The sequence below is a fragment of the Oncorhynchus tshawytscha genome, linkage group LG13 (genome assembly GCF_018296145.1).
Source record: "Oncorhynchus tshawytscha isolate Ot180627B linkage group LG13, Otsh_v2.0, whole genome shotgun sequence".
NCBI classification, from domain to species: Eukaryota; Metazoa; Chordata; class Actinopteri; order Salmoniformes; family Salmonidae; genus Oncorhynchus; species Oncorhynchus tshawytscha.
The window spans coordinates 22,934,101-22,953,559 of record NC_056441.1 but is presented as its reverse complement, the minus strand read 5'-3'; the positions used below and the strand labels follow the sequence as shown (position 1 = coordinate 22,953,559).

At 42.2% G+C, this 19,459-nt stretch overlaps 2 protein-coding genes across 4 annotated transcripts; both read left to right on the top strand.

Annotated features, from left to right (window-relative positions):
• Positions 1-7,893: 7,893 nt before the first annotated feature.
• LOC112265887 (solute carrier family 22 member 6-like) lies at positions 7,894-14,994 on the top strand. 3 transcript variants are annotated; one of them, XM_042294994.1, is made up of 7 exons: positions 7,894-9,095; positions 9,322-9,425; positions 10,551-10,705; positions 11,076-11,244; positions 13,157-13,271; positions 13,350-13,450; positions 14,475-14,994. In XM_042294994.1, exons 1-7 carry the CDS (start codon positions 8,718-8,720, stop codon positions 14,929-14,931), a joined length of 1,479 nt encoding a protein of 492 aa, XP_042150928.1. In that variant the 5' UTR covers positions 7,894-8,717; the 3' UTR covers positions 14,932-14,994. The 3 variants fall into 3 exon arrangements, with proteins under 3 accessions (XP_042150928.1, XP_024299191.1, XP_042150929.1); XM_024443423.2 differs by lacking the exon at positions 14,475-14,994 and having other exon boundaries at positions 13,157-13,407; XM_042294995.1 differs by lacking the exons at positions 13,157-13,271; positions 13,350-13,450; positions 14,475-14,994 and having other exon boundaries at positions 11,076-11,628.
• A 342-nt stretch (positions 14,995-15,336) lies between these two features.
• LOC112265886 (solute carrier family 22 member 8-like) lies at positions 15,337-16,795 on the top strand. The gene is made up of 3 exons (XM_024443422.2): positions 15,337-16,026; positions 16,116-16,328; positions 16,625-16,795. The coding sequence occupies exons 1-3, from the start codon at positions 15,866-15,868 to the stop codon at positions 16,716-16,718; spliced, it is 468 nt and encodes a 155-aa protein (XP_024299190.2). The 5' UTR covers positions 15,337-15,865; the 3' UTR covers positions 16,719-16,795.
• The last annotated feature ends 2,664 nt before the right edge of the window (positions 16,796-19,459 follow it).

Sequence of the window (19,459 nt, the reverse complement as noted above, 5' to 3'; positions counted from 1 at the left end):
TTCATACGTGAGGAGTTGACAAGACAGCACAAACAGATCTAGGACCAGGTTAGTACAGTACTTTGCTGATGTACTAGAATATCCATGTCTGCCTACCACTCTATTTTAGACTGCAGATGGAGAGAGTAGAGAGGTGAGCAGAGGTTTCATCTGAACAGCTGGCTGCAGTCACACCACACACACCACACACAGTTACACACACACACACACACTCACACACCTCGCAGCATGTAACATTCTCATTAAAAACTACATCACATCCCTCAAGTCATATCATTCAACTAACTAACAATCAATCAATTCAGAAGTCAATCGCTCAGTACATTTCAAACAATGTCATTCCAAACATGTTACATTTCCTCTATTAATCACTGGTTCCTATTTCCTCTAGGTGATATATGTTCTAATGTAATTAATGCAGCAGCTGGCAGAGGGCTCGTCACCATAAAGTCTCTGTAATGTTTTTACTATACAAGGCTCTGTAATGTGGTTATTATTTGTATTTATTTCACCTTTATTTAACCAGGTAGGCTAGTTGAGAACAAGTTCTCATTTGAAACTGTGACCTGGCCAAGATAAAGCATAGCAATTCGACACATATAACAACACAGAGTTACAAATGGAATAAACAAAACATACAGTCAATAATACAGTAAAAAAAATAAAACAAAAAAGTCTATATACGATGTGAGCAAATGAGGTAAGATAAGGGGGTTTAGGCAATAAATAGGCCATGGTGGCGAAGTAATTATAATATAGCAATTAAACACTGGAATGGTAGATGTGCAGAAGATAAATGTGCAAGAAGAGATACTGGGGTGCAGAGGAGCAAGATAAATAAATAAATACAGTATGGGGATGAGGTAGATAGATGGGCTGTTTAAAGATGGGCTATGTACAGGTGCAGTGATCTGTGAGCTGTTCTGACAGCTGGTTCTTAAAGCTAGTGAGGGAGATATGAGTCTCCAGCTTCAGTGATATTTGCATTTCGTTCCAGTCATTGGCAGCAGAGAACTGGAAGGAAAGGCGACCAAATTAGGAATTGGCTTTGGGGGTGACCAGTGAGATATACCTGCTGGAGCGCGTGCTACGAGTGGGTGCTGCTATGGTGACCAGTGAGCTGAGATAAGGCGGGGCTTTACCTAGCAGAGACTTGTAGATAACCTGTAGCCAGTGGGTTGGGCGATGAGTATGAAGCGAGGGCCAACCAACGAGAGCGTACAGGTCGCAGTGGTGCGTAGTGTATGGGGCTTTGGTGACAAAACGGATGGCACTGTGATAGACTGCATCCAATTTGTTGAGTAGAGTGTTGGAGGCTATTTTATAGGTGACAGCGCCGAAGTCGAGGATCGGTAGGATGGTCAGTTTTACGAGGGTATGTTTGGCAGCATGAGTGAAGGATGCTTTGTTGCGATATAGGAAGCCGATTCCAGATGTAATTTTGGATTGGAGATGCTTGATTTGAGTCTGGAAGGAGATTTTACAGTCTAACCAGACACCTAGGTATTTGTAGTTGTCCACGTATTCTAAGTCAGAGCCGTCCAGAGTAGGGATGCTGGATGGGCAGGCAGGTGCGGGCAGTGATCGATTGAATAGCATGCATTTAGTTTTACTTGCATTTAAGAGCAGTTGGGGGGCCACGGAAGGAGAGTTGTATGGCATTGAAGCCCATCTGGAGGTTAGTAAATACAGTGTCCAAAGAGGGGCCAGAATTATACAGAATGGTGTCGACTGCGTAGAGGTGGATCAGAGAATCAGCAGCAGCAAGAACGACATCATTGATGTATACAGAGAAGAGAGTCGGCCCGAGAATTGAACCCTGTGGCACCCCCATAGAGACTGCCAGAGGTCCGGACAACAGGCCCTCCGATTTGACACACTGAACTCTATCAGAGAAGTAGTTGGTAAACCAGGTGAGGCAATAATTTGAGAAACCAAGGCTGTCAAGTTTGCCAATAAGAATGTGGTGATTGACAGAGTCGAAAGCGTTGGCCAGGTCGATGAATACGGCTGCACAGTAATGTATCTTATCGATGGAGGTTACGATGACGTTTAGGACCTTGAGAGTGGCTGAGGTGCACCCATGACCAGCTCTGAAACCAGATTGCATAGTGGAGAAGGTACGGTGGGATTCAAAATGGTCGGAAATCTGTTTGTTAACTTGGCTTTTGAGGACCTTAGAAAGACAGGGTAGGATAGATATAGGTCTGTAGCAGTTTGGGTCTAGAGTGTCACCCCCTTTGAAGAGGGGGATGACCGCGGTAGCTTTCCATTCTTTCGGAATCTCAGACGATGCGAAAGAGAGGTTGAACAAGCTAGTAATAGAGGTTGCAACAATTTTGGCAGATAATTTTAGAAAGAGAGGGTCCAGATTGTCTAGCCCGGCTGATTTGTAGGGGTCCAGATTTTGCAGCTCTTTCAGAACATCAGCTATCTGGACATGGGTGAAGGAGAAATGGTGGGGCCTTTGGCAGGTTGCTGTGGAGGGTGCCGGGCAGTTGACTGGCTCTGTAATGTTGTTACTATAAAGGCTCTCTAATGTTGTTACTATAAAGGCTCTTAAATGTTATCATTATAAAGGGCTCTGTGATGATGTTACCATAAAGGCTCTGCAATGTTGTTACTATACATGGCGCTGTAATGTTGTTACTTACAATAATGGCACTGCATTGTTACTTACTATAAAGGGCTCTGTGATGATGTCACTGTAAAAGGCTCTGTTCAGTTGTTACATAAATTCTCTGTAATGTTGTTACATAAAGGCTCTGTAATGTTGCTACATAAAGGCTCTGTAATGTTGCTACATAAAGGCTCTGTAATGTTGCTACATAAAGGCTCTGTAATGTTGCTACATAAAGGCTCTGTAATGTTGTTACATAAAGGCTCTGTAATGTTGTTACATAAAGGCTCTGTAATGTTGTTACATAAATGCTCTGTAATGTTGTTACATAAAGGCTCTGTAATGTTGTTACATAAAGGCTCTGTAATGTTGTTACATAAAGGCTCTGTAATGTTGTTACTATAAAGGCTCTGTAATGTTGTTACTATAAAGGCTCTGTAATGTTGTTACTATAAAGGCTCTGTAATGTTGTTACATAAAGGCTCTGTAATGTTGTTACTATAAAGGCTCTGTAATGTTGTTACATAAAGGCTCTGTAATGTTGTTACATAAAGGCTCTGTAATGTTGTTACATAAAGGCTCTGTAATGTTGTTACATAAAGGCTCTGTAATGTTGTTACATAAAGGCTCTGTAATGTTGTTACATAAAGGCTCTGTAATGTTGTTACTATAAAGGCTCTGTAATGTTGTTACTATAAAGGACTCTGTAATGTTGTTACTATAAAGGCTCTGTAATGTTGTTACTATAAAGGCTCTGTAATGTTGTTACATAAAGGCTCTGTAATGTTGTTACTATAAAGGCTCTGTAATGTTGTTACTATAAAGGCTCTGTAATGTTGTTACTATAAAGGCTCTGTAATGTTGTTACTATAAAGGCTCTGTAATGTTGTTACTATAAAGGCTCTGTAATGTTGTTACTATAAAGGCTCTGTAATGTTGTTACTATAAAGGCTCTGTGATGTTGTAATGTTGTTACTATAAAGGCTCTGTAATGTTGACTAAATAAAGGCTCTGTAATGTTGCTACTATAAAGGCTCTGTAATGTTGTAATGTTACTATAAAGTCTCTGTAAAGTTGTTACATACATTATCTGTAATATTGTTACTATAAAGGCTCTGTAAATGTTGTTACTATAAAGGCTCTGTAATGTTGTTACATAAAGGCTCTGTAATGTTGTTACATAAAGGCTCTGTAATGTTGTTACATAAAGGCTCTGTAATGTTGTTACTATAAAGGCTCTGTAATGTTGTTACTATAAAGTCTCTGTAAAGTTGTTACATACATTATCTGTAATATTGTTACTATAAAGGCTCTGTAATGTTGGACTCTGTAATAATGTTACTATAAAGGCTCTGTGATGTTGTTACTATAAAGGCTCTGTGGTGTTGTTACTATAAAGTCTCTGTAATGTTGGACTCTGTAATAATGTTACTATAAAGGCTCTGTAATAATGTTACTATAAAGGCTCTGTGGTGCTCCTATATTATAAAGGCTGACGCATAGAGACACTGCAACCTTGGAATGTCTCTCTCTCTCTCTATGCAGTAAACCTATACACTACAGGTAGATCCTGCAGTCACATTACAGCTTACAGCTTTGTTCAAACACACACGTGCACAAGAACTCACGCATAAACAAACGCACACACCACAATACTAACGTATGGTGTGAATGTGGCTGTAATTTCCCTGGTAATAGCCATGTCCATGTTTACGTAAGCTGATGTGAGCTTGGGCAGGGGGATAAATATGAAAAATGCTTTGGGCCAAGCTAAGGAAAGATGGAGGAATAGAGATGGAGAGAGGGGGGATTACAAGTCACAGATTTGATCACACTCTCACTGACCCTGTCTCCCCTGATTTACTAACACTCAATCTGCCCTACATGTTTTTGTTCTCCATATTGCTAGTAATGATAGACCTACCTATCTAATCCTTTGTACGTTTAATGGATCCAGTTCCCTAGGGGTAGGAGCAAGGAGTTCAAGTGGCATTGGTCAGAAAAGCTTCTCGAATCACTGCTCTGTAATCTGTCAGTTCTCTCCACTAGAGAATTAATCGGCTGACCCTATGACTGTTCCATAGACCCACAGGCATCAGCAGGATGGGACATAGTGTTCAGGTAGAAATACCTAGTATAGAACACACATGATCATTCTCTGTCATGTAAAATTAATTGTAGCAGTTCTACCGAATACATCTCTGTCTACATTATTGATCCACAAAAGGCCGCTCCATAGGCCAACATTTACCTCATATACTATCCACTGCCTATTATAAACCCGCTATGATTTACATCCCGCTTTACATCCGCACTGTACCCACGCTGGGTGTGGCCACTGCCCGGATACATCATGACGTTACGTGCGCGGATGCAGTGTGCTCTCTCCCCTCTCATTGCATAAACAAAGACAACGATGTGTAGGTGACATGTTATCACAAAAACCCAGTTGACAACAATAAAAATACGTCTCTTAGAATACCTAAACCGTTATTGTACCCCACAATGCCACGTTGTACGTTGTTAGTAAACAAAGATGCTTCGTTAGGAAGTATAAAAACGCTTACTCACGCACAATCAGGATTCAAGAAATCCAGTCGATTATAGCCGATTTCCCCTCGTATATCAAGATCAACCGGGTGGGGAACTATTGTAGTAAATGTGGAATGTGGGATTTTATTATATGTGCTGCAAGGGCACGCGGTAAAATCTCGGGTACGGTGTGGAGAAGAAGCGTAAAACGGTAACGTCAAACACTGGAACTTTTCCTACCGGAAAAACGGCCGTTATGTCAGTTGATCAAGATGATGGGATATGTCTGTCGAGTCAAGGTCATCTCAGATTTACTCGTTTCTTCTATTTCCGTTCGTTTTCCTATGCCAATAGCCATCTCTCTCTATCTCTCTTTCTCTCTCTTGCTCTCCGTCCAGCTCTTACCGAAAAACACCGACCGCACTGTACCGACTGTGACGTCACAACGTCCACAGCTGCTGCAGGATGATAAATGTATATTAAAGCCTATCGTTTAAATAAGCAGAAATACTACCACCTTGTTATCAAATTAGTATTACCACTATGAACAAAAATCGTATACATGGTTATGGATGGATAAAATTTCAAAAACGAGGCTAACTCTGGCTTTTGAAAAGAAAAGAAAATGGTATTATAAAATGAGCTTGGATGTTTAATATGAGCTCGAAATAGCCCATTTTGAAATAGCCCACATTCTGTTTGCAATGAGTGAATGTTGAGGGGAAATAGACAAATGCCTAAAGGATTGTAGATAGCCCAAGCATGCTTCATGGAAATCTAAGTCCTCATTTTGGCAATATCCTATGTCCTATGCCACAGTCACAAATAGGCCGAACTGATTTTCAACCCACTGACAGGCACATGACGTGCCCACTGGTACACTCTTCTAACTGACTAAGCTGTGTGTGTGTGTTTTATTTCATGTAACCAATGTATTTTAATAGGTAAATTGACTGAAAACGTATTCTCATTTAAAGCAACGAACTGGGGGATAGTTACAAGGGAGAGGAATGAGCCATTTGGAAACTGGGGATGATTAGGTGGCCATGATGGTATTAGTGCCAGTTTAGGAATTTAGCCAGGACACCAGGGTTAACACCCCTACTCTTACAATAAGTGCCATGGGATCTTTAGTGACCACAGAGAGCCAGGACACTCATTTAACATCCCATCTGAAAGACAGCACCTTACACAGGGCAATGTCCCAATCACTGACCTGGGGTAAAAAAAAAAATAGAGCAGATGAAAGAGTGCCTCCTACAAGCCCTCCAACACCACTTCCAGCAGCATCTGGTCTCCCATCCAGGGACCAACCAGGACCAACCCTGCTTAGCTTCAGAGGAAAGCCAGCAGTGGGATGTAGGGTGGTATGCTGCTGCTGCTGCTGCTGTTGGTCCGTGTGAGTGTGTGTGTGCGTGCGTGTGTGTGTTTGATGAACTGTGAGTTGGGGACACAGAGGCCCCATTGTCTCTAGGGAAAAATTAACAGCTATTGGCTGAGTTTCAAACCAGAACGTTGATCCCTCCCCTCTGCCCTCATTTCCTGTCCTTCACAACAGCTGAGATAACAGTGTGTCCCAATAGTCGGAAGTGGTTTCCTTTCCCCATCTCTCCTTCATCTGAACTCAATTTAACATCTTATCTGGAGAATGGTACACTTTGGAGGGCAGTGTCCCCATCACTGTTCAGGGGCCTTGGAGTCTCCACTTTCAGCAGGACCTGGTCTCCCAGTCTTATCCAAGGATTGACTAGGACCACTCTGCTTAGCTTCATAGGCATCCCTGTATACATAGAGTCATCAACATAGTAGCCATGAATACTACTATCTTGACCTCTGATTGGCTAGGTGGTTTCAACCATATTGTTAGAATCCATTCCGTTTTGGGATTGTTTTGGGTCTTGGCTTATGTGTGTTTTTTTGGACTACATCAAGGATCAAGTCCCCGTCTTAAGAGAAAGGAGGATCCTGCAGTACCACATGTGAACACAGAGCGTCAGTATAGCGCCACTGTCGAGGCTTTCACAGAGGAGAGGTTTTCCTGAATGTGACACCAACGTCCATCATGAGTGCAGTGTGCGGACTTTGGCAACAGAGTGAAAGGCCCGATAGTTCTAATGTAAAGTAGCCTAAACAAAGAAGCTAATAATAACAGCGATTCAGCACAACTGAAGCGGAAAGAGGCAGAATCAGAATTACGATGTTCACCACTAAATTTAGCACCACCAAACAGTGGACGGTCACAGGTGCAGCATCTAGGGCTGCGTTTAGACAGGCAACCCAATTCTTATCTTTATGTCACTAATTTATATTTTGACCAATTTACATAAGATATTTTCACATCTGATCTTTTTCAAGCTGATCTGATCGTTCAAAAGACCAAATAGTTTTAAAAATATCAGGATTGGGCTGCCTGTCTAAACGCAGCCTATTAGGCCTAGGCCTATACTCTCGATTGTTAGCATATTTATTTCCTAACAAATAGTAAATTAAGTTAAATTAAAGAAGACAGACTAGACTACATCCAAACACAAACAAACCCCTTGGATGATGATAAATAAATCATGCTCCAGCGGTCATTGTTCAGAGACTACCTATCTATAAAGTGCGCGTTCATGTCTCTCCGCGCTCTGCTATTGTTCCGCTCGCGCGTTTCCCCTTGGTTCAACAGTTTTGTAGCAATAGCAACAACACCAACACCAACCCCAACCCCCACCCCCACCTCCACAAAAACACGGTGTTTATAACATCCACCCTCGGGGACGCGCACTGGACACTGGCTTTCACTGATGCATATTATTTTGTTGGACAATGTTCTGCGTAATTTGTGCGTTTGGTAGACTGTTTATCTGATTTCCAGTTGACTTATGATTTGAGGTGCATGTCAATACAGAAGATTGTTGTGCGGTTCTGGGTTTCGGAACGGCTTGTTCAGAGGGACTCTGCCCGAAGCGCGATTCTGACGATTTATTTTATTGACGATTTTCTGAGAGAAGGCTTTGATTGTAATATACAACTGTGCACACTTGGATGTGAGAAACTATTATGTATAGTTGTCTACCATATGCATTGTAAGGGAAGGGAAGATAGTCTACTGCAACTGATTTTCGACAGAGGAGGAGGAGGTGGGGTGGATTGTTAGATAAGAGGGATTTTTAAGAGGGGTTTTGTAAGGGGCTCAGCCAGGACATGTGAGAAGAACAAAACTATGCCCCTCACTGACGGACGAGAGCGGACAACGGACACACGCACCTGTCTGTCCACTGTCACACCGTGGCACATGGTGGTGTGTTTTTGTCTGGTTTTCTCTCTAGGAGACATATAATTTACAGCCTTTTGCTGGCTTTAGTGATTCGGTTTATTTTTGTCCAACCTATAGCCTAGGATACAATAGGAGATACTTGGACCCAAATATATTCCATTTTTAAATTTGTATCTATTCAGATCACTTTAGTCTCAGATAAAATCTATTTTGCAAACGAGACTTGGTCGAATAGCAGCAATAGGCCTAATGTCTCATTGAGATTTAAATAATCCCTTCTTCAAAGGAGCATTGAATTGATTGAAAATGAATTTCGACCAGATTCTAACAGCTGTAGGAGGGTTTGGAAAGTACCAGAAGATTTTGTATGTGTGGATCTGTCTGCCTCAGATACTACTGGGTTTTCATATGATGGCCAGCATCTTTACCGGGGCTACACCAGGACATCGCTGCCGGGACAGCCCGAGCTCAGGCCCCGGTAATTACGTTCATAATGGTAGCCTGGCTTTGACTTCAGCCGTTACTGTTACTGCAAAGCTGAACCTCAGCATCCCGGTGGATCCACAGGTGGACGACTCCTGCGTCCTCGTGGACATTCTAACAGAGAACGGGACTGCGCGCGCGCCTTGCGAGAACGGATGGGTGTACAGCCAGGAGATTTATCAAAGCACTACCATCACTGAGGTAAATAATGCCATTCCCTTATATTGTGTTCAGATTAATGGGGTTACTAGGAAAATGTTCGTTTCATCTGTTCACTTCCCTACTACAGCGCCATGGTCAACAGGGTACCATGGATGGAAACTAGGTGGGACCTCAGCTGTGCTAGGGGAAGATGTTATGAACAGTTCTCTCATCAGACCGGTTGTTCCCTGTCTCACCACACTCACACACTCTCTCTCTCCTACAGTGGGACTTGGTGTGTGACAAGGCATGGCTCAACAGTCTGGGGTCTTCTGTCTACATGTTGGGTCTGCTGGTGGGAGCAGTCATCTTTGGAGCTATGGCAGACAGGTACATAACATAACCCTTGGCCCCAAACCTCTAACCTCTGACCCTCTCTACATGTTGCGTTTGCTGGAGGAAACTGTCGTCTTTGAAGCTATGAGAGACAGGTATAGATGTAGCTTCTTAATTTGAGACAGTTTACTACAGCAGGGGGGAAAAATCCTACAGCAACAGGAATTTGAATTATTATGTGGATTATAATTCATTTACATTTTTGTAGGGGTTGATACATTTTTGTAGGGGTTGATACATTTTTGTAGGGGTTGATACATTTTTGTAGGGGTTGATACATTTTTTGTGGAAAATACAAACGTTAGAATCATTTTTAAACATCAAATGCACTACAAGTCTTTCTTCATTGCAGGAATGTTCTCTGGCAACAGGGTGATCAGATTAAGATCCTACATCTGTAGAATCTTCAATAAACCTTGACCCCTACCACCAGACCCTAAACCAGCCATACTCCCAGAACGGGGTCAAAAGGACCACAGGTCCTGGCTTAAAGGAACTAAGTCGGACTTTCAATTTAATGCTGTTATGAGTTGTAATAGTAAAATGCACAAGGTGCAAATTCAAAATTTGGTAATGTATGGGCAGTTTTCCTCTTGTTATGTCATTCACTAACAGACCTTAGAGAGAGCTATTTATAACCTGTCAGGAATTTAGTTTATTAAGTACCAGCCCATGTTAGCTAGGTAGGATGTTAGCTAGGTAGAATGTTAGCTAGGTAGGTAAGTTAGGCTAACTAAGCAGCTATCTAAATCTTGTAGTTACCATGGCCAGATTATGTGCCCATGGGGGCCTCCATGCCCCATGGCAAAATGTGTATAATTGCAGGAACTTATCTTTAAAACTGCAAAATGTTCTCTCAACCAAAAAGAGGGGTGTGAACAGTTTGGGGTCGCATGGGTCGCGAGGTGGGGGTTTGTTACTACGCCGATAAATGACAATATCCATCCGGACCTTAGCCACCTAGGAAATGTCAGTGGCTCTGACCCCTACCTAAAACCCAACCCATGGTCAACAGGAACAATACTGAATTTATAACTTCAATGTCATACATTTTGATAAATACTCAGTCTCCCTCCCTTCCCTCTCTCCCTCTCTGTCCCCCTCTCCCTCTCTCTGTAGGATTGGTAGGAGGAATGCCCTGCTCCTCTCCCTAGCACTACAGACAGTGTTTGGAGTGGCTGGGGCTTTCGCTCCAAACTTCCCTGTGTATGTCCTGCTGCGATTTATTCTGGGGACTACTATCTCTGGAGTCATCATCAACGCCTTTGTACTGGGTACACACGAACACATGTATACCCCCCCAAAATGTTAACTGTAATCTATATGACTGCTATTTACACAGGACTGTAATTTACATTCTGCCAAACATTCAATCCATTATTAGAATTTAAACAGTACCACAATGACATCACCTATATTCCTTCTTTCCAACCCCAGAACACACATTATTCCTAACCCCTGACCCCTAGCTCTATTCTCAGAAGCCTAAACCCCTTAGTTCCACACCACCCGATCCACTCAAACCTTAATCTTCCCTTCCCCTTCCCCTTAACCTAACCCTTATTATACCTCTCCTTCCTTTCTCCTCTGCTTTCCTTCCACCCTCTTCTCCCCCTCTCCTTCCATCCCTCATTCTCTCCACAGGTACAGAGTGGACGTGTGTCCAGCGTCGTATGTTAGCTGGTGTCTTCACTGACTACTTCTTTGGCCTGGGCTACATGCTAATAGCTGGACTAGCCTACCTCATACGAGACTGGAGAAAACTACAGCTGGCTATATCCGTTCCTGGCTTTCTGTTCATCTTCTATATATGGTGAGAACACACACACACACACACTAATGCTTGGCCGGTTGCTCTTCACTATTCATGTCTCTTTCTCTCTCCCAGAAGAAAAAAGTAATGTCCGCAACTCTGGTATTCTCCCATGGTGATTTAATCAGACGCACAATAAAGACGTTTCGTTCCGAGTTGGATCTTCGTCAGGTCATCGTACACCACTGTGAAACACACCTACCTAAAAAACCTCTAGATGCATTAACATCTGGTCACTTGAATACATATAATACTTTAACCTCACAATAAATATTACACAGTAGACATGATGGAAAAACGTAAATACATTTTGTCTTGTATCCATGTAAATATACAGTGCCTTCGAAAAGTATTCAGACCCCTTGACTTTTCCACATTTTGTTACTTTACAGGCTTGTTCTAAAATTGATTAAATAAAAAAAAATCCTCAGCAATCTACACACAATACGACATATTGACAAAGAAAAAACAGGTTTTTCGAAATAAAAACAGAAATACCTTATTTACATAAGAATTCAGCAGCTTTGCTATGAGACTCGAAATTGAGCTCGGCTGCATCCTGTTTCCATTGATCATTCTTGAGATGTTTCTACAACTTGATTGGACCTGTTGTAAATTCCACCTGTTGTAAATTCAATTGATTGGACATGATTTGGAAAGGCACACACCTGTCACTATAAGGTCCCGCAGTTTGACCATGCATGTCAGAGCAAAAACCAAGCCATGACGTCAAAGGAATTGTCCGTAGAGCTCGGAGACAGGATTGTGTCGAGGCACAGATCTGGGGAAGGGTACCAAAACATTTCTGCAGCATTGAAGGTCCCCAAAGAACACAGTGGCTTCCATCATTCTTAAATGGAAGATTTTTGGAACCACCAAGACTCTTCCTAGAGCTGGCTGTCCAGCCAAACTGAGCAATCTGGGGAGAAGGGACTTGGTCAGGGAGGTAACCAAGAACCTGATGGTCACTCTGACAGAGCTCTAGAGTTCCTCTTTGGAGATGGGAGAACCTTCCAGAAGGACAACCATCTTTGCAGCACTACATCAATCAAGCCTTTATGATAGAGTGGCCAGACGGAAGCCACTCATCAGTAAAAGGCACGACACCCCTCTCGAAGTTTGCCAAAAGGCAACTAAAGATTCACAGAAGGTGACAAGGCAACAAGATTCTCTGGTCTGATGAAACCAAGATTGAACTCTTTGGACTGAATGACAAGCGTCATGTATGGCGGAAACCTGGCATCATCCCTACAGCATTATGCCGTGGGGATGTTTTTCAGTGGCAGGGACTGGGAGACTAGTCAGGATCGAGGCAAAGATGAGTAGAGCAAAGAACAGAGAGACACTTGATGAAAACCTGCTCCAGAGCACTGGGGACCTCAGACATGGGCAAAGGTTCACCTTCCAATAGGACAACGACCCTAAGCACACAGCCAAGACAATGCAGGAGTGGCTTCGGGACAAGTCTCTGAATGTCCTTGAGTGACCCAGCCAGAGCCCGGACTTGAAACCAATCGAACATCTCTGGAGAGACCTGAAAATAGCTGGGCAGCGACGCTCCCCATCTAATCTGACAGAGTTTGAGAGGATCTGCAGAGAAGAATGGGAGAAATTACCCAAATACAGGTGTGCCAAGCTTGTAGCGTAATACCCAAGAAAACTCTGCTGTAATCTCTTCTGTTTTTTAAAATAAAAACCTATTTTTGCTTTGTCATTATGGGGTATTGTGTGAAGATTGATGAGGGATTTTTTTTTAAAACAAACATTTTAGAATAAGGCTGGACAAAGTCAAGGGGTCTGAATACTTTCCGAAGGCACTGTAGGTGTACAATAGAATAAAAAAATGGGTGAGACAAATGCATCAATCATTTTGTATACAATATGATATTATATACTCTCTCTCTACCCTCAGGGTGCTTCCTCAGTCAGCTAGGTGGTTGCTAGCCAATGACAGGAGAGAGGAGGCCATTGTTCTACTACGCAAAGCTGCTACAGTCAACGGACGTGTATTACCACCTACTATACAGGTACCACACAGACACATCTTATGTTTTTCACAGTTTTTAAGCATGCAAATAAAATATTTTATGTGTGTGTATATTTAGGTGGACTGGTGTGACATGGAAGGTAGAAGGAGTCACTCAGCTGCAGATCTTGTTAGAACACCCCAGATGAGGAAAAGAGCTCTTATCCTTTTCTATGTCTGGTAACTAAGAAGTGTGTGTGTGTGGACATGTTTAACTATACATGTGGGGACCAGAAGTTCACACAAGAATAGTAAACAAACAAACATTTGAAACTGGGGACATTTTGTTAGTCCCCCCACAAGGTCAAGTGCTATTTCTAGGGGGTTTCTGGTTAAGGTTAGAATTAGTGTTAGGGTTATAATTAGGTTTAGGTTTCGGAGCTAGGGTTAGTTTTTCGGGTTACAGGCTGACTACACAGCTCGCGTCGCAAAATAAATGTAGAAATCTATATTATTCAATTATTGCACCCACACTGCTCGCGTGTGCCAACGAGCGTCTGCGTTGCAAGGGCTAAAATAGAAGTCAGTTCTATTTCTGACGCAGATCGAGCTGCAAGTCCTGCCTCTCCCATCTCCTCATTGGTTTATAGAAGCAGATACCCACGTGCCATCTCCTCATTGGTTATACCCACGTGGGTGACTGAAAGACGAACAAGGTCGGTGGCGGTAATGCACCTAATTTATGAAAGTTGCCAATCGCAATATAAAGTCAAGAGAAGAAAAAGCCTAGAAGGAGGAGAGAAGACTAGAAACAATTTGTTTGACCGTTTTATGTGTGGATTAATTGTCGGAGTAGAGGACCTTGTGCATTTCAGGTAAAATAACTCAATGTTTATATCCCAGGACAAATTAGCTAGCAACAGCAAGCTAGCTAAATAGGACAAATTAGTTAGCAAGTGCAAGCTAACTAGCTAAATTGCCATAAAGGTTTAATGCTTTTTGACCTGTCCCCAAATGAATGTAATTGGTTCAGAATTTGTTTTGATATTTTAACCTGTGTTTGGTGTGGGGGGACAAAATACATTTATGCACGATGGCGCACGTGTGCAGCCAGTTTGGGTTACGTGTTATGGTTTGAATAAGGGTATAGGTTAGGGTTAGGGAAAATTGGATTTTGAATGGGACTGAATTGTGTGTCCCCAGGAGATTAGTAATACAAGACTGTGTGTATGTGTGTGTCTAACCCTGCTCTTTCTCTCTCTAGGTTTGTGAATGTATTGGTATATTATGGACTGTCTCTAGGTGTATCTAAACTGGGCTCAGACCTCTACCTGACTCAGTTCATCTTTGGATTGGTGGAGATCCCTGCCAGGTCATTGGTTCTCCTGTTCCTCCCTTGGAGCAGACGCCTATCCCAGAGTGTCTTTCTGGCCCTGGGGGGCGTGGCCTGTCTGCTCACTCTAACTGTACCTACACAGGTGTGTGTGTGTGTGTGTGTGTGTGTGTGTGTGTGTGTGTGTGTGTGTGTGTGTGTGTGTGTGTGTGTGTGTGTGTGTGTGTGTGTGTGTGTGTGTGTGTGTGTGTGTGTGTGTGTGTGTGTGTGTGTGTGTGTGTGTGTGTGTAAGTGGAGACTCCTCATAGGAGGAAGGTTATCCTTTTTAGATAAAACTATTTTTTTCAGTTTCACTTATTTAGCTAGTAAATGCAGCGAGCTAGTTTAGCCTACCGAAGCACACTGCTCAAACAGAGGGATGCTATGTTAGCTAGCTGGCTATGACTATCCAACACAATTGAAACTCCTAAAGTCAAGGTAAGCTTTTGCTTTTACTAATTTATTGCCACTGGGGCCCGCTGGTGTAACTGCTTACTGGCTGTACACTGTAACGTTACTGCATGATTGTAGCGGATTTACTAACGCATTAGTTCTATTAGCTATGCTAATAGAACTATGATGTTACTTTAGCTAATAAGGTGACAACGATGTAGGCTGTGTGTAGCGGTTTGGCTTGGAAAGGTTTTTTCAGCTGATGTGTTGTGCATTGAAGTCCACAAGCGAAGGGAAGAGGTAAAAGGAGGAGAGCGCATAACCTAGATGCGAGAAGGAATACAGCGTGGCTGATATGAAACTGAACTGTGTTTATTCGTGATCAGGGTTGTATTCATTCCACAGATTCTGTTGAAAAACATTTCTTAAACAGAAGCAAACTGAACAAAACGGAGATTAGCATACCTGAATTTGTCCAATAGAAACTCTCATTTGTAACTGTTAGACTTATGATTACACCCAATATCAGCTAGATGTAGGCAATCGTGTGCAAGGTGGTATTGAATTTCACTGTCTGTCCATGTGTCACTGTCTGTCACATCAAATTTGTCTCTCAACCTGTGTGCACCTATGTTATAAACTTTCATTCATAGGCTAGGTTGTAACAACCTCATGATGAGTATAGGGAAAATTCTAGTATCATGTAGTAGCCTAAACCTATCAATGTTACATTGAACTGGGTGAATGGAATATGAATGACAGTCATCCCATACGCTGTAATAGAACTATGGCCATGCTCATGAAAAATTGTCCTCCCTGAAACGGCACTGACCGCCACTGGTGTGTGTGTGTGTGTGCAGGTAGCCTAGCGGTTAGGAGCGTTGTGCTAAATGACAAAATCATGTAATAAACATTCTCTCTCCATCCCTCTCTCTCTCTCAGACCATCCCAACCTGATAACAGGTCTAGCCATGGTAGGAAAGTTTGGTATCACTGCTTCCTTCGCCGTTATCTATGTTTATACTGCTGAGATCTTCCCAACTGTACTACGGTAAGTGTGTGTGTGTGTGTGTGTGTGTGTGTGTGCACATTCATTTGTGTGATTGCTAACTTCTATTACCAGTGTGTGTGTGTCTACAGGCAGACAGGAATAGGTGTGTCCAGTATGTTTGCCCGTGTAGGAGGTGTGTTAGCCCCCCTTATCAACATGCTCCATACCAGAAGCCCCTCTTTACCCATGCTCATCTTTGGCTGCACCCCCCTGCTTGGCGCAGTTCTCGCCCTGGCACTGCCAGAGACTGCCAACAGACCACTACCGGATACCATAGAAGACGCAGAGAACTGGGATACTAGGTACTATATCTACTGACAGACAGACAGACACACAAACACACATCAGGGTTGGGGTCAATTCCATTTCAATTCCAGTCAATTCAGGAAGTACAATGAAATTTAAACTTTTTAATGAGGAAAATGTGGAATTGGAATTTGGTTAACATTCTGAATGAACTGGAATTGACCCAACCCTGACACACACACACGCGCACACACACAATCAAGTCCACAAACTAACCTCTATTGCCAACCATAACCTGTGTTTCTTGACTGTTTTTGTTTAAAACGTTTTATGAGTTTGTTTTCTACTTCAGGTTTCCTCCAAAGAAGGGCCAAGGAGAGGACATTATCCAATCAGCAAGCAGCACAGAGGGGCAGGAACTACAGCGCCTAGCAACGGAGTCTTGACCACTCACACACATCCCAGCAATCCACACACAAACACACATACAGTTCAAGTCAGAAGTTTACATACACCTTAGCCAAATACATTTAAACTCAGTTTTTCACAATTCCTGACATTTAATCATAGTAAATATTACCTGTTTTAAGTCAGTTAGGATCACCACCTTATTTTAAGAATGTGAAATGTCAGAATAATAGTAGAGAGAATGATTTATTTCAGCTTTTATTTCTTTCATCACATTCTCAGTGTGTCAGAAGTTTACATACACTCAATTAGTATTTGGTAGCATTGCCTTTAATTTGTTTAACTTGGGTCAAATGTTTCGGGTAGCCTTCCACAAGCTTCCCACAATAAGTTGGGTGAATTTTGGCCCATTCATCCTGACAGAGCTGGTGTAACTGAGTCAGGTTTGTAGGCCTCTTTGTTCGCACACACTTTTTTAGTTCTGCCCACAAATTTTCTATAGGATTGAGGTCAGGGCTTTGTGATGGCCACTCCAATACCTTGACTTTGTTGTTCTTAAGCCATTTTGCCACAACTTTGTAAGTATGCTTGGGGTCATTGTCCATTTGGAAGACCCATTTGCGACCAAGCTTTAACTTCCTGACTGATGTCTTGAGATGTTGCTTCAATATATCCACATAATTTTCCTGCCTCTTGATGCCTTCTATTTTGAAGTGCACCAGTCACTCCTGCAGCAAGCACCCCCACAACATGATGCTTCCACTCCCATGCTTCACAGTTGGGATGGTGTTCATCGGCTTGCAAGCCTCCCCCTTTGTCCTCCAAACATAACAATGGTCCTTATGGCCACCAGTTCTATTTTTGTTTCATCAGACCAGAGGACATTTCTCCAAAAAGTACAATATTTGTCCCCATGTGCAGTTGCAAACCGTAGTCTGGCTTTTTTATGGCGGTTTTGGAGCAGTGGCTTCTTCCTTGCTGAGCGGCCTTTCAGGTTTTGTCGCTATAGTACTCGTTTTACTGTGGTTATAGATAATTTTGTACCTGTTTCTTCCAGCATCTTCACAAGGTCTTTTGCTGTTGTTCTGGGATTGATTTTCACTTTTCGCACCAAAGTACATTCATGTCTTGGAGACAGAACCCGTCTCCTTCCTGAGCAGTATGACGGCTGCGTGGTCCCATGGTGTTTATACTTGCGTACTATTGTTTGTACAGATGAACGTGGTACCTTCAGGCATTTGGAATTTGCTCCCAAGGATGAATCAGACTTGTGGAGGTCTACAATTTTTTTTTGGAGGTCTTGACTGATATCTTTTGATTTTCCCATGATGTCAAGCAAAGAGGCACTGTGTTTGTAGGCCTTGAAATACATCCACAGGTACACCTCCAATTGACTCAAATGATGTCAATTAGCCTATCAGAAGTTTCTAAAGCCATGACATTTTCTGGAATTTTCCAAGCTGTTTAAATGCATAGTCAACTTAGTGTATGTATACTTCTGACCCACTGGAATTATGATACAGTGAATTTATAAGTGAAATAATCTGTCTGTAAACAATTGTTGGAAAAATTACTTGTGTCATGCACAATGTAGATCCTAACCGACTTGCCAAAACTATACGTTGTTAACAAGAAATTTGTGGAGTGTTTGAAAAACGAGTTTTAATGACTCCAACCTAAGTGTATGTAAACTTCCGAGGCAACCCCTCACTCGTTACAAGATTCAAAACCACATACCATACAGAAGGTCTGTATAGAAGCACTATGCCATGCAAGTAGCAGACCAACATGTGCACACACACACTCATATACACATACAATACAGGGGTCATTCATAAATCCTACAGTGAATGAGTCACCCATGTTTTCCTATCCATAAAAAACTACTTTTTAGCGCTCTTCATTCAAACATGTAATATTGGTTTTGGTTTTCAGACATTTGATAACATTACCGGGGTGGTAAAAACAAATGAATAACCCCAAAACACACAAACTTGCCAACAAGATTTTAGGTTGTTTGGTGAAATATGCTCATGAGATGAGTAACCTTGTCTGAGACCTGAAGATTTGCATCAACTCCCTGAGCAAATGCCTTTAGTTCAGTAGGCTATACTTTTTATTGTGCACTGATGACCGGTCAACCTTCTAAAACATGTTTGAGAACCAATGAACTATTTTCATGGTACTGTACATCTGTCATTACATCTAAATCGTATGTGGTAGATCTATGCAATATGTCTATGCCGTTTTGTTACTTACGATCTTACTGCCTTATCTTTTCCAGATAACGATTAGAGAATGCTAGCTTGAGAGTACATCAGAATATTGTTCATGAATGCAAACACATGCACTAGCTTTTTACAATACCCATTATGTAGCTCTTATAGTCTATTATGCAGGTATAATTGAGGTTTGCAAGCATTTTGGTTGATAGTAATATGTGTTGAAATGTAGTACATTAACTGCTACAGCTTTTTTTGGCTGATGTGTATTTTGTTCTGAGGGCATCATTGACAATTGGCAAAGGTTAGATTTGATCCATAGCTATAGACACACTACATCACCAAGAGTATGTGGACACCTGCTTGTTGAACATACATTCCAAAATCATGGGCATTAATATGGAGTTGGTCCCCCCTTTGCTGCTATAACAGCCTCCACTCTTCTGGGAAGGCTTTCCACTAGCTGTTGGAACATTGCTTCCATTCAGACACAAGAGCATTAATGAGGTCCAGCAACGATTTTGGCGATTAGGCCTGGCTTGCAGTCGGCTTTCCAA

Coding starts and splice junctions, on each gene's coding strand:
- LOC112265886 (XM_024443422.2), top strand. CDS start 15,866: ATGACAAAATCATGTAATAAACATTCTCTCTCCATCCCTCTCTCTCTC. Junction 16,027..16,115: donor ATCTTCCCAACTGTACTACG/GTAAGTGTGTGT, acceptor GTGTGTCTACAG/GCAGACAGGAATAGGTGTGT. Junction 16,329..16,624: donor GCAGAGAACTGGGATACTAG/GTACTATATCTA, acceptor TTTCTACTTCAG/GTTTCCTCCAAAGAAGGGCC.
- LOC112265887 (XM_042294994.1), top strand. CDS start 8,718: ATGAATTTCGACCAGATTCTAACAGCTGTAGGAGGGTTTGGAAAGTAC. Junction 9,426..10,550: donor TTTGGAGCTATGGCAGACAG/GTACATAACATA, acceptor CTCTCTCTGTAG/GATTGGTAGGAGGAATGCCC. Junction 11,245..13,156: donor CTGTTCATCTTCTATATATG/GTGAGAACACAC, acceptor CTCTACCCTCAG/GGTGCTTCCTCAGTCAGCTA.